The 14,774-nt window shown below is 43.3% G+C and overlaps 1 protein-coding gene across 1 annotated transcript in view; it reads right to left on the bottom strand.

The window, feature by feature from the left end:
- VPS72 (vacuolar protein sorting 72 homolog) overlaps positions 1-14,774 on the bottom strand; it is a 65,206-nt gene that overhangs the window by 28,754 nt on the left and 21,678 nt on the right. The window contains exon 2 of the mRNA XM_069649852.1: positions 11,017-11,169. Coding sequence (XP_069505953.1) covers positions 11,017-11,169 — 153 coding nt within the window. The remainder of the gene's footprint in view (positions 1-11,016; positions 11,170-14,774) is intronic.

Below are 14,774 nucleotides of genomic sequence, written 5' to 3'. Positions count from 1 at the left end.
GGGCCTTGGGGCATAGTGTTTGCATGAGGGGTGGGGGCTATGGGGCAAAAAATTAGGGGTTGGAAAAGCCTCCTGCCACGCCACCCCTACCGCCCCACCCACATTTACTTTTCGGCCCACTATAGCCATCATGTAGGGTACTTTCGGCCCTCTGTCAAAATCATTTGTGCACCCCTGCTATAGAGGGATGGCCTGCTAAAGCCTCAAGGCCACTGAAAAGTATTATACGTCTTTGAAAGTATTGAACTGCTATTGTTGGTTTGTTTGGTTTCATTTATTTATTGAGCGCGCCGGACCCTGAGGTAACAGGGCGCAGGTGAAAAGAGGGCTTACCACTTAGTTACAAGTTACAAAACAAAGGTAAAAAGGACTTTCTTAGGGGCAACAGGATGAAGGTAAGGCAGTATAGTACATGTACAACGGCAGATGTAGACAACATGTCATCTTTAATTTACATATTGTCAAATCGATATCAGAAGTACATTACATGCAGGCGTACTAGGTTGATACATCAGGAGAATGTGGGTTACATATCATGCTCAGTGAGCCATTTTAATGTGTTCTTCCTGAAATTGTTGAACGTTGGGTCAGATCTAAGTGAGTGAGGTAGTGAGTTCCACAATTGAGCTGCCCTAACTGGGAAGCTGGACCCTCCAATAGTGGTCAGTTTAAATCTGGGCACTAGAAGGCAGTCGCGGCTGACTAATCGTGTTGGTCTAATGGAGTTTTTTCTGATAAATCGTTCTGTTAGATAACGAGGGGCTTTGTTGTTTAAGCATTTGTGGATGAGGGAGGCCGATTTGAGGTAAATTTTTTCTTGGGTGGAGAGCCATTTGTGTTTCCGTCTTATTTCAGAAATGTGTACTCTTCTAGGAATACTTAGGGAAGCCCTAAGTGCATTATTTTGGAGCACTTGTATTCTGTTGATGGTTTGTTTGCCCCTATGTAGAGGGCATTACAATAATCGAGTTTTGATAAGATGAGGGCTCTGGATAGGATTTTCCCGGCTCGTATTAATTTACATGTGTAGGCCGTAGATGAGGCCAGCGAGTTTACCTGTTTGGTAAGGGATAAGGTCGAGTTTAGGTAAAATCCTAAGGTTTTTAATTCTCTTGCGACCTTGATAGTGTTCCCATCAATAATAAATGCTGAGTAATTTGGGTTGAGTTTTGAGATGCAAGCTGCGGTGCCCAGGATGATGAGCTCCGTTTTGTCATTGTTCAAACATAGGCCATGGTTGGCCATCCATGCCCGAACAATGCTATAGACTGTTTACCAGAATCAGATCTTCCCCCATAATCCCCAGTAAGTGGTAGGAGAATCTGGGTATCGTCTGTGTAGTTGGTATTGGTGATACCCAGATTTGTGCGCCCTGATGCCCGCCGGCATGTTGGCACGTTACAAAAATTAAAATAAATCAAGATTGTCAAAGAGTGGCTTGGTGAAGATATTGTAGAGAGTGTTGGCGAGACGCATGATCCCTGGGGCACTCCACAAGTAATAGGTATCAGGTCTGCTGCCGCCGAGGGGGAGAACACCCTCATAGTCCAGTCACTAAGGAAATACTGTATCGAGACTATAGCTTCCTTTGAGAAGTGGGCAGCTGAGTCCAAGTGATTACACAGGACTTTATGGTCCACCAAGTAAAAGGCAGCTGAGAGGTCTAGTAGGAGGAGGAGTGATAATTTTCCCTCGTCTCTGAGTGAATCTATTTGGGCCTTTAAATCGATAAGTGCAGTCTCTGTGCCATGTTGAGGTCGGAAACCAGATTGGCGAGCGCCTAGGAGATGGTTCGCCTCAAGGAAGTTCTGAATTTGGGTGTATGCTAGCTTATCTAGTATTTTTAGTAGGAATGGCACCGTGGTGATGGGCCTGTAATTTGTGGGAATGTTGGAGTCCAGTGTTTGTTTTTTCAGAAGAGGGAGTACCCAAGATTTCTTTAGGTTGCGCAGGATGGTACCAGTAGTGAAGGAGGCATTGATAAGTTTGGTGATGAAGGGAGCTAAATCTCTAGCAGCGTCCTTGATCAGTTGTGCTGGGCATTGGTCAACTTTGCAATTGGATGGTTTAAGCGCAAGAATAGTTTTCTCTACCTCGATCACAGACTTAAATTGGGTAAATTCTTTGGGTTTAGATTTTGGTGTTTTGTTCAGGGGAATTTGGGTTTGAGCTGATAGTGAAGCATTCTTTAGAGCTATTTTAGTTTGGAGGTTGGCCACTTTGTTGGTTAGTACCAACTGAATGTCAGTACACCAGGTTTTATCTTTAATAGAGTCATCCTATACTGCAGCTGGGGTTTCCAATTCCTTTAGAATAGAGAAGAGCTCCTTCATGCTGGAGTTGGCTTGGGTGATCCTGTTGTTATATGTTTCTTGTTTGGCGAAGCTGATATCGTATTGCGTTGAGATACTTATTAGATTGGTTTCATTTTCTGCGGTAGGATGTAGGTTCTATGCCGTTTCGCATTTTCTTTTCTGTAATCTTGGTTTTTTAGGTGGGGTGTAAAACAAGAGTTAAGATGCTTTTTCGGGTTGCTGTTCCTAGGTTTTAGCGGAGCAATGCTGCCGAGAGCAGTGGTCATAGCATTATTAAATTCCTCCACTAGTGAGCCTGGGTCAGTATGGTCTGATAAGGAGTTACGATTAGGTAGGATATGGGGCAGGATATTGTCAGCTGTGATATTTTTGTTGTTTCTAATTAGTGTAGGTATGGCGAGAGGAGGTATTGGTGCGGTAGGTCTGGTGTTGTACAACCCTTTTTATTCCTACAACAGAACATTTTATGAGTTGCTAGAACAAGTGATTTTACTTACCACTGAACTGCATTCATGATCTGTATAATTCCCGACTAGGTTTACTCACCTGAAGTATTGCTTAGGTTTTCTACTGTGTTGCTCATTTTAAAATAGTACTTACTTACCTGAATAACTTTACCATGTGTTTCTAAAATAAATACCTACTTCACAATAACTACAAGTGTGTAAGAGTTTCTTTTGGCCTATTGTAAGGAAGGCATGGTATTAAAAAGCGAAGACAGACAAGTGATCACAGTTGAAGGGTGTTTATTGAACTTCAGTGGGTTGGTTGAAAGCCCATCTAATCCTAAAGATGGGGGCAAGCTACGACCATGAAATAATAAATAGCGCAGTTCTGGTGGAGTCTCCGTCAAAAACCTATTGCCAATCCTTACCTCCAAGAAACAATAGTGTGGGGAAATGATGTATGCAAAAGAAAAAAAAAAGTGTTCAAGAAATAATATGTCAGGATAGTTGAGCAGTTGGCTTTACTGCCGCTTCTGCCACTTCTTGGCTGGGCACCTCAAACAGAGACCTTTGATTGAGAACACCCACGGGGCTGGACCACTCTTACTTTGTATCGTACCTTCTCTGATTCATATTAAAGTTCAAACACCCATCAGCAATTGAGCTTTACTCGCATCTTCATCACACAAGTTAATATTCTTTGCTCAATACAACGTTGCCGCTTGCAACTTTGACAAACACAGGCCGGTCTTGTATCAGTCTCCCCAAGTCACCGGCTGTGGCGATTTCTCTGGCGTCGCTTTGATCTTGGAGCCAAGGACGGTACCACGGCGGCTGCTACTCCTCCCCAACTCGGCCAGTCAGGCAGGAGGGCCCCGGGTATCTCCGACACACAATGCAGGATTCTTCAGTCTTCTTTCCTGAGCATACTCCTTTTAATATGAAGGCTTCTGGAAAGTAACGATTTTTCGCCAACAAGGTCAAGGGTATCTCCTTCCTCGTTCTCCCTTCTCGGTTTGCCGCATCTCTCCCTTCTTTCAGCTGCAGCCTGGAAAACGCTGCTCCTTCGTGTGTGTTTCCTCGCCAAGAGTGTTGTCTCGTGCTCCACCTTTTACCCATGTGGGGAAGCTTAATGGAAGTCAGGTTTAAGTTCTGAAAAGTAATTGGCTGACCATAGCAGTAGGACATGACATGGGCATTGCACGGGTATAAGTGTTTTCTCCCAGAGCGGGCGGTCTGTGTGAAAGTGTTCGTGTATGGAGGAGCGAGGTGGGGGTGGGGACTGGGGGGGGGGCAGTAAACCTGGTAGGATGGGGTGAAGGTGTTGGGGGAGGGAGGGGCTGCAGGGGTACTGTGTCTCACCATCAGGTGTCCCACTTCCCGAAGACACCTCACCCAGGTGATCCCCCTCCCCCTGCACAGGTCCACCCCCAGGGTCTGGATCCAAAAGCGATGGCCGTGCCCTGGCCATATGAGAGAGAGATTCCCCGAAGACTAGCGGGTGAGACACCATCTGGATTCTCACACTATGGTTTTACTGAGTTCACTGTACTTACCTACAGCCCACATCCACCTCTTAAAATAAGCCAGGTCTACCAAACCTTGAGTAGTATAGACTTGTACTAGAGGTTGGGTCCTGTAAACCAAGGGATAGTTCTATTAAGTCTCACCATAGGTAAACATTAGGAAACCTTCCCCAACAATCTGTCAGGATAGCTTGCCACTACAACCAGCCTTGCTATTGGACCTGACAGAGTCTTGATGTTAATGTTCTAACTCACCTGTTGTTGCCAATAGGTAGCCCACATGCACTCTAGTCGAACAAAGTCTGTTTATGTTTTTCATACAGGTACGTTGAGCAGAATTATGCTTTGTACAAAGCTTAAGCTTAATTATGTTTCTATGCCATTGAGTTTCAATATTAGAAAGGCTCACATGAGACCAATCGACATTTTACAAATATTTTATTATGTTTTCAGGGTGCCGTGACACCAAGTTGCTTGGTTTTAAAGTTACACCAAACATAAAATACTTTTACAAATCCTTACGAGAGTATCAAACAGTTCTCCTTGAAACAAACCACTGTGTTCTTACAGTCAACTCAAACAAATGTGTTAAATTTTGCCAACGTGTTCCGGATATACAATATCCAGCTGCAGAGCTTTTAAGTTGTCTTTCTTCACAACAAATCTGAATATTTTATATCCGAAACGCGTTGGCAAAAAACACATGTTTGAGTTGACAGTTTGCAAGAACACAGTGGTTTGTTTTAAAGAGAATTGTTTGATACTCTAGGATTAGTAAAAATATTTATGTTTGGTGCAACTTACTTTAAAACCAAGGAACCTGTTTTGACGGCACCCTGAAAACAAAATAATTTTAAAAAATGTTGATTGGTCCTTTCTAATATTGAAACTCAATTGTATAGGAACATATTTAAGCTTAAGCTTTCTACAAAGCATAATTTCTTTCAACGTTCCTGTATGAAAAACAAAGACACTTTGGGCCTCATTACGAGTTTGCCGGTCCGGATACAACAGTACCGGTAAGCTTGCTGGTATCGTCGTATCCGAACCGGCAAACTCAGAGTTGTGCTTGCGGGTGCCTTTGATTCCGCCAGATCTGATCTGGTGGAATGAAAGGCACCTGCGAGCACAGCATTTCGGATGCACAGACACTGTTGATAACGGTGCCTGTGCATCCGGCTTCCCCATTCCCATTGAGCTCTACAGGGCTTAAATGGGTACGATTTTTTTCCAGCGCCCAAGAATGGGCAAATACCGGGTCCGGCAAGCCCATAATGACCAGTAATTGCCTATTTCTGGGTGCCGGAAAAAATGCAACTCCGGCGGCAGCCGTGCCTGCTTAACAGACACGGCTACCACCAGGTTTGTAATGGGGCCCTTTGTCTGAAAGAGTGCATGTGGGTTACCTTTTGGCAACAAGAGGCGAGTTTGTACATTAGTTGTTTTGAGTCTCTACAGGGCCGGGCACCATAACCGCTTGCACCAGAAGTGCTTATTACTACTCACCAGAAACATGTTACATCTGGAGTCTATACCTACACAGAACTTCTTAGTGATAGTAAAACCAGTAGTGCCCCTCCCTCGTATTTTCAAAATCTTGATGCAAGCCCGCCTTTAGTTTACAATACCAGTGAGGATAGCCTTGGGCTTGAATTTAGATATGCAGGTAGTCTGGTATTGTACTTGGAAGACTAGCACACGTAGGTTATCATATGTACTGCACATGGAATAATTAAAGATTAGCACATGTACTGCACTTGGTAGATATTGGTAAGTTGGGACATAGGTTAGCCAATTTATTGCACATTTATTGCACATAAAAGAATTTGGGTATGTCTAGCACTTGTTTTGTACCTGAAGAACTGTGAAGGACGAAAATTGAGTTGCACCTAGAGGTAATTGTGCGGGCTGGCACCTGTATTGCAAGGAATTGGGTAGGTTGACACACGAATTACACATGAACTGTGAAAGCTAACACTTGTATTGCTCTTAAAGAATTGGGAAGGTAGCACATGCACTGCATTTAGAAGAAATTATGCAAATTTAGCACACCTATTGCACTTGAAGAACTTTGAAGGCTGGCACTAATGTTGCACTAAGAAGAACTGTATTAGTTGGACGGATCGGAGCGTGAGCAGTGTGTGGCATCAGATGGATCTTGGAGTGGACATCTTGCGTTGCGCCTTATAATGTTAGCCTGTTATTTATGCTCGAAGATATATATTGGTAACCCTCCATTGTACTTCCTTAAGTAAACCATTGTAACGCACAGTGGTTATATGCAGGTATCCTTGATTTAGCATTTAGTAGATTTCTGTTGGTAGCGTTTATCGAACTTGGAAGATCTTGAGTAAGACTATAAAAAGGTATCCTGTCTATTGTCTAGAAAATACCATTATCCTATATCCGATGGTAGTTGGTCTCGCCTTGAAGATATTCTAGGACAGTCTATTGTGCTTGGTAGATTTGATGGTAGCCTGTCCATAGTGCCTAGAAGAGTCTATGAGGGTAGCTGGTTTATTTTCCCCACAGACGATAAGATGACACAGCAACATCAAAGATAAGCTCCATCTGAGATGAAGGCATGTATAAACGCACTACTTCGGTGGACATCAGCCACAGGCACGGCTATCCATCCAACACTTTAGAATGCAGCTAAGACTATGACAAGTTTGGTCTAGCTAGACAGTTAACTGCTTCACCCCGACACCAGACTTGCCTCAACACCTGCCATTTGTATACAGCGACAACCTATGGACATTTTTGATCTAGCTGGTCACATATCGAATTTCAAGCACTAGCGCTCTGTCGTGACCTCATTCAGCACCCATTCACATGCCCGACCTCTTGAGATGCTTACTGGAGCCTGGCCAGCCCAGCCAATTCCTAATCTTGGCCAAATGCACACATACACTTTAAACCTTTTCTGAGAATGTTCCCATACCTGAACAGTCCCAGAGGGAGTTCTACCACAATGCGCTTTGAGGCCATACAAAAGGTAAACTACTACTACTTGTGGTGGACAGGAAGAGCTTAGACCTTCGGGCTAAATGGAACTGATGCAATATAAACATTGACCAATTCCTCAGTCAGATTACTTTGGAGGCCATTCCTTCTGTCAAGTGCAGTCTTGCATTCAAACAGAAGTACCTCCCCATGCTAAGTGAATACAATTCATTTAAAACTGTACAAGGCAGCCCCAAACAATGCCGTTATGTGGGAGTTTCTCCGTATGATTAGTTAGATTAACTAGATGTTCACTAAGGCACTGGTTTCGAGGGAAGCATGATGATTTTTTTTTTTTTTTTTTTAAAAAGGAGGCTTCCGATTATATTGATTGAAATAACATACTGTAGGAAACAGACATACGCTGGAAAGAATGCCAGCAGCAATGTGGGGGCATGCAAAGCCAACCACGAGGCGTTATTGACAGAGGCACACAGTGTGAGAAGTGTAAAGCGTTAATATGTATGTTTGTTTTTTAACTGCGAGAAGAGCAGTGAAAGACTGGTTGAAAACCTGAGTGAGTACTGCAATGCAATACAACTACTGCTTCGGTGAAAATGTGGCAAATAAACAGATGAGATTTTACAATACATAGTAGCTATTTAGAGGAACAAAAGAATTGCCTTCCAATATGAAAATGTAGATCTTTGCAGAACCAATTTCTTTTTCACACGGCTGGAGGATGCAAATGAATCTGAATGAAGATTGAAGATTATGGCTTTGATTGATCACATTTGGGTGAAGCTACCTCAGATAGTTCAACTGTGTCCCCTTCAGTTAATTTGTGCTTCGGAAACTATTGCACCTTTATGTGATTTTAGGGGCAAACTTGGAGAGTAAGAAGTAAGCGAGCCAGGTTTGGGCTTTCCATTTGTATGGGCCCAAATATGATTTGGGTTAGAAATTGCATCATAGCTTAACACTAAAGAGCTCCTCTCTATCCTGAAAAAGCTAGAGAACTCTACCCGGGCAATTGGCCCGACTCACTAGAACAAAGCATGGTATACCACCACGCCCTCACAAACAAAACTGATTCACTTGTGATAAAAATTGAAACAAAAAAAGCCATGCTAGCGGCTAAAGCCACTTCACCCCAGGATACAGAGTATCCCCTAACGGCCAGTTATCTCCTTCTCCCAAGTCACACTAGAGGGATTCCTGGCAACAAACTCATCTCTAAAGTCCTCAAACTGCAAGACACCTATGCAGCACATATAGATAAGCTCTGAGCTGCCACTCTTACATCTATCATCACAGCGTTTATGAATGTCTCCTCACTGTCAAACGAAGTCCATACTAGCATAAAATCAGCCTGGATCACACCCCTCCTTAAGAAACCCTCTCTGCACCCCACCATACACAACAACTATCGTCCCATTATTACTGTCACCTTTCTTCTTAAAATCCTTAACCGTGTTGCCTACTCACAAATGCAATGCTTCCCAGAACAGAACCACCTCCTTGGAACCAATTCCAACCCCATCTCGGTCTCCCCCCCAACCCCCCCGCCGAGTACCTCAATGGTCCTGCCTTTCACCCACACTCTACGATATGTATACTATACCATTATTCAACCTCCTAGATACCTTAGGCATCATCTACACCAACTTGGCAGACGACACACAAATTCTCATCCCTATCACAAGGGCATACACCTGCGACACAGCCTCAATCAATAGTCTATAGTACGATACAAAACTGGATGTCCACTCACAACCTCTGTCTAACGGATGATAAAACAGCTTCTCATCATGGGCTCCCCCTAACCGGCTAAAGAATCTCAACCCATCCGCGTCCAACCCTCAGCATCGATGGCTCGGACATTCCGGTCCTGAAACATGTCAAAACCTTGGGTGCTCACCTGGCTGCTAACCTGACCAAGTCCAGACACATCAATGCCTTAGCTTCATCCACGCCTACACATCCAGGCTCATTTCCCTGAGCAGGCAATTCCTCCGACAGTAACTGCCTCACACTGGCGAGAGCACCAATCAGCAAAATGAACTTTTACAATGTCCTGCTCATGGGCACAAGAGCCGTCAACCTAGCCAAACTCCAACTACTGCAGAACAAAGCCCTACGTGCAGCACTTGGCCTATGACGGACATAACACATTTCAGAAACCAGATGTGAGGTCCACTGGTTGCCCATTAAAGCTTGCATCGACTCAAACTGTCATTGGCCCATCTTTGCATCTACAAAGAGGCCCCCCTCAGCCACTCTACCTCTAACAGTATTGCTCAAAAACTCCTGATGCGTTCCCTAAGATCCGACAGCGGCATCTCACTTGCCATCCCTCGCTCCAAAAATAAGAGAGCAGGAGGGGTCAGCTTCTGCGTCACAGCACCCACTCTCTGGAACTCCCTGCCGGCTCACATCAGAAATTAACTCTCCTATGCTTCCTTCAAAAAGCTGGTAAAAACCTGGCTCTTTGACAAATATGACTTATGTTCCTACTCAATGCACATACCTACTATACCTGCTTACCTGTAACAAACGCTGTGATACCCCGGGGTCTAGGCGTTGCAAAAATGTATAAATAATAAAAGCAGGTGAACGTGCAAACTGTGACAGCAATTTCTAGCTGTTTATTGTAGACACATATTTTAAGTAACTGCCAAGAGAGTTTTTACATGCAAAGCCTAAGCAAAGATAGGAATGTGTCGATTTTTTTAATACAATTTTCATAAACAAGTAGAACCGTGCATTCAATTTGAACTCAATTTTTCCATACAAGTATAAGGCCATGGGGGCAGAGTGATTCTGTGCATTGTTCTTTGATAACTAGTAGCAGTCGCACAGAATATATGTTTTTAATAAAACCTATATAAAACATAACTCAAGAGTGTGATCTAAAGCTACATTATTTTTTAAAAAGGCACCAAATACTTTGTATTCCTAATGCAACAGATCAGTTGTAAATGCGAGGACATGTTTTGATACGAGAGTAAAAGAAGACACGGCCCTCTTTGTGAGGGTTCTGAGGGGGTTTGGGGAGAGAAAAGGGAACACAAAATAATCACTGGGCATACCCCAGGAGGTTGGGAAATGAAATAAGGTACAGGCCATAGGTGTTGAAAGTCACGGGTTTTAAGGGGATGGAGACTGATAAAAGGAAAAGAAGAACAAAAAATAAATTACAGATTGGGCAGTTCATGTGCTGATAATTCTTTGCTCTTCTCCCTCGAATCCATTTTCGTCACCCTCACAGTAGTTTAACAAAACATGAAAAATGTGTTGGTTGTCGCTTTCTTTCTTCAGTATGTGTGAAATAGACACCAGAAAGTGTACATAAATGAAAACTACAACCCATTCAGGAACGAGTGTGTCTTTTCTAATCATTTATGATACTGGCAGCAGTGCATTGCCTTCTTAGCTCTCCCAAGAAGATACAGAGGAAGCATTGTCTGTTTAAAGGAAGTGCAAAGGGCGTGCTAGCACGGAATCAAACTATTGCTCCTGTTCACTGTCAAATCCACAGCTCCCCCTCATCTAGTAGGAGAGCTGATGATAAAGGCAGACCCATCAGATGCTGTAGTCGTACTGAAATTTAATTTTCAAAACACTTGAAAAACGGTTAATGTACAATTAAGTCGACACCTTTAAGATCACCCCAAAAAATAAAAATGTATGTGTTTGTAAAAAAATTAAAAAAAATAAAAAAATAAAAATACAGTCGGAAATCTGGGTTTTTGTTATTGAGGAAAACAAAGTGAGCTTCACCTTGTACGCCTTGGTGACCACGCGACGTTTTCTTTTCGGTTCGTCATCATCTTGGTCACTGGTCGGCTCATCACCCTCATCAATGTCAAAATCAGAGTCTACCACATCCTCGCTGTCCGAATGTTCTCCTTTGTACTCATCATCACCAGACTCCTGCAGCAAGAAAAAGCGAGTGAGATCTGTGGATTATACATGGAGCTTGATGTGCAAATCTACAATGGAACACTGAACTGTGTACTCTATACAGAATAGGCAAATGACACTGTTCTGAAGCAAACGCATTGATCTTAGGTTCATTGCATGGCAGTGAGACTCAACGCCACAATGGGAGGCCCATCCGGTTATCCGCTATTGTCCCCATCCATCATAGGGCAGCAAGACTCGACCTTCAAAGTAGGATGATATTTAACGTATGAGACACGTCTATATAAAGGCCACAACTTGGTTTTTCAGTATACATTCTGTGGACCATGGCATCTAAAGTAATGATAGAGCACTGAACGCTTTATGCTAGGGTTCAACCATTACTACGATATGTGTACATTTTGCTACAATAGGATTCCAACTCTGCCCCACATGCTCTTCTCTCCCTTAACTGAAAAGTAAGCAGCCGGAGGGCCCATCACTGAGAGGGTGAAAATGCAATATAATTTTGCATACTCTGATACGTATTCAGTCTGGTACATTTTATTTAACAGACCATTGAAGTCACATTGTATGGTCAGGCTTACTTGAAGATGTAAATAGATCGCTGCCTGCAATAAACCAATTAATGGTCCCAAAAGGTTTTCGGCAACACCATGTGCCTGAACGGGTGATGAGGAAATATTTTCGAGTTAGGCGGGGAAAACTTTAATGGAGAAACCGCTGTGGTATTAAATATGCATATAATACAGTTTTTGTAAAATCCTTGTTTTTAATTAAAAAAATAAATTTAAAAAACACATATTTAAGAGGATTTAGTGGAAATATCTGCACTGAAAGAAATGCCAGTATTTGCATAACTTTAGCGATTATTTACAAACTGTACTTTTTCACATATGCAGCGCAACTGTGTTTTAGGTCATTGAGCAAAGAGAGGCTATAAAGGTTTAAAACTGTCGACTTCACTGGACTTTTCAGGCCAATTGTCTGGTTAAAAAATGTATATGGTAATCATGCTAACTAAATAGTGTGATTGGGGGATGACGGAGGACTAAGAAGCAGTTTGACAAAAATCCCCAACCTACGATTTATTTCCTGCCGAAATTTCAAAAGTCACTCAGGGAAACCTACAGGTAGACCTATAGCAAACGAAGTCACTTAAACATCTAATTTTTAGAGAACACCTCATATAGATAGAATATTATTTATCCAGCATTGGATCTTTCATCATTCGCAGTATTCAGACTGGGAATCGTCCGGTGTATATTTAATGTCAGAGACACAGCAATTAAATTGCTTACTCAGCCATAAGGGCTTCAGTTTGTAGTTTATCCACCTCATTTTGGTTCGTTTGGCCCCAGTCAATGAAGCGGCTAGGTCTTTAGCTCTAACCCAGGCAGCCATCTTCAGATTCTAACCTATAGTCGAGTGACAGACTGTATGGTAGGAGCACCCTCACAGGGGAGGTGGCAGGGCACATGTGATATATAGCAATGCTGGAAAATGACTGTTCCAGTTGAGCAACTAATTCTTCTCCAGCATTGGATCTTTCATAGAGTCACATGCTTGAATACAATACCATGAATTTGGAACATGGACACCCTACCCATGCAGTGGTGTACCATACTCTTGTACACTCTAGTGCCAAGGCTCCGCTGTGCGAACATGCACCGATGTGTACACCCATTGCATGCCACGGGTAGAAGATAGGAGGGTGAGGTTGCTCCTACCATATGAAAAGACATGTTGCAGCACTGCTTGACCAACTGCCGATTTTCTTCTTGTGTCTTCCACTAGGCAGTAGTGCTTGATGAAGGCTTGGAGTGTGCTCCATGTGGTCGCTTTGCATACGTCCTTCAGTGAGACACCTGCATGGAATTCCTTAGTGGTCACTTTACCTCTGGTGGAGTGAGCGGTCACTGTGCCTGGCGTCCCAGCGAGCTCGCCCGTGTTTGGAAATGGCTTTGCCCATATAAGGGCCCACAAAGGTGATGAACAAGCAGGATGACGCACAAATAGAACTTGTGTGATGAACATAGATTTTGAGGATGAGTTTCATGTCCGGTGAATGTAGGTATGGTCAGCCAGCGTGAAGCCCTCTCCAAAGAAGGTTGGCACTACAATGAGCTCTGTAAGCACCATCTCCGAGATCGCAAGTGGTGGATTGACCCAGAAGGCTTGATGCTCGCCTATGTGCCTGGCCGAAGCTGTTGAAATCAAGAAGGCTACTTTCCACGAGAAGAACATTTTCACACTTGTGAATCAGCTCATTGGGTGAGTTCATTAGAGCTGCCAGTACTGTTCCGTTGCCAACATGGTGGAGATCGCAGTACTGGTGGGAAAGACCGAAGAACACCCTTAAAAGCTTTTGACCAAAGGATCCGAGAAGATGTTGCTTAAGGCAGTAATGGCCGAGAGGTGAACCTTCAGGGACGTATGCGATAGCCTTGCCTCTTGCCTAGATGTAGCACACAGTGTAAATGATGTATAAAGTATACAAAATGGATCTCTGCTACAATTTTGCAAATCAAACTCTTAAATCCTTTAGTGTGATTATACTTGTGGTATTTGTTATACAATCATGAAAACACTAAAATGTCAAATAACTTATAAATACACGGGATTGTGTTTGATATGATAATCTCGATATCAGGTATATAAGCAACATCGCGAGGACGAGTGGTGCATCATTGTTGCCACATAGGATATACAACAACAACAATTAAACACGCAATCGTCAAAGCAACAATGAGATAGCTCTGACCCACAGCAGTATACATTGGTTAATCCAAGGTTCCTTGGTGTAAAGAAACTCGAATGGATTTCATGAAAGTAAATACTATATAAAAAGGTGGCAACAATGATGCACAACTGGTCCTTGCGATGTTGCTCATCTACCAGACATCGAGATTATCATATCCAGCATAATCACGTGTATATAAAAAGTATTTGACATTTTAGTGTTTTCACGATTGTATAATAAATAGGACAAGTATAATCACACCAAAGGATTTAAGAGTTTGAGTTTCATAGCCACAGGGCGCATTGTAGCAGGGTGACCCATTCTTGGACTGTGGGTGTTTTGGTCCCTCACCCATCACCTGCTGACAGTTTGAATTTGTGAACCATTTAACAACTTTTGTTTGAAACACCAGTGCACATAGAAAGTTGTTGGTTTGGCGCAGCAGCCCAGAACACATCTCTTGACTAGTGTAAAAGATGGTGCACTGACACTTCCATAGGGTCTAGGGTGTGCCTTTTGCGAGGCCAAAACATGTGTGGGGATTCGTGTGGTCTCGTGCATAAGGGATGTGACTTAACAGTTTGAACAGGACAGCCCCTTTGGGGGTGGGTCAAATCCAGATTTGCATATGGTGTTTTCACTTTGTGTAATGGCTTGGCAGGCGAACAATGATGGTCTGGAGTGTTGCCCAGAGCAATTGCCAGAGGTTTAAGATTAATTCTGTACCTTGATGGGAAGAAGGGACGATCATCTCAGACCCCAGCCCAGACCCCCCAGCGCCTTCATATGAAACAGAGGCCCGGGAAGGTGCGTTAGGGGGTAGGGGAGGTTACAGGGGCGCGTGCGTCTTGCTTTAGTAATGAATGGGGAA

Source organism: Ambystoma mexicanum, chromosome 1p (assembly GCF_040938575.1).
Source record: "Ambystoma mexicanum isolate Mex_15411 chromosome 1p, UKY_AmexF1_1, whole genome shotgun sequence".
Classification (NCBI taxonomy): Eukaryota; Metazoa; Chordata; class Amphibia; order Caudata; family Ambystomatidae; genus Ambystoma; species Ambystoma mexicanum.
Note: the sequence above shows the minus strand (reverse complement) of the source record. Positions and strands in the feature narration are given on the sequence as shown.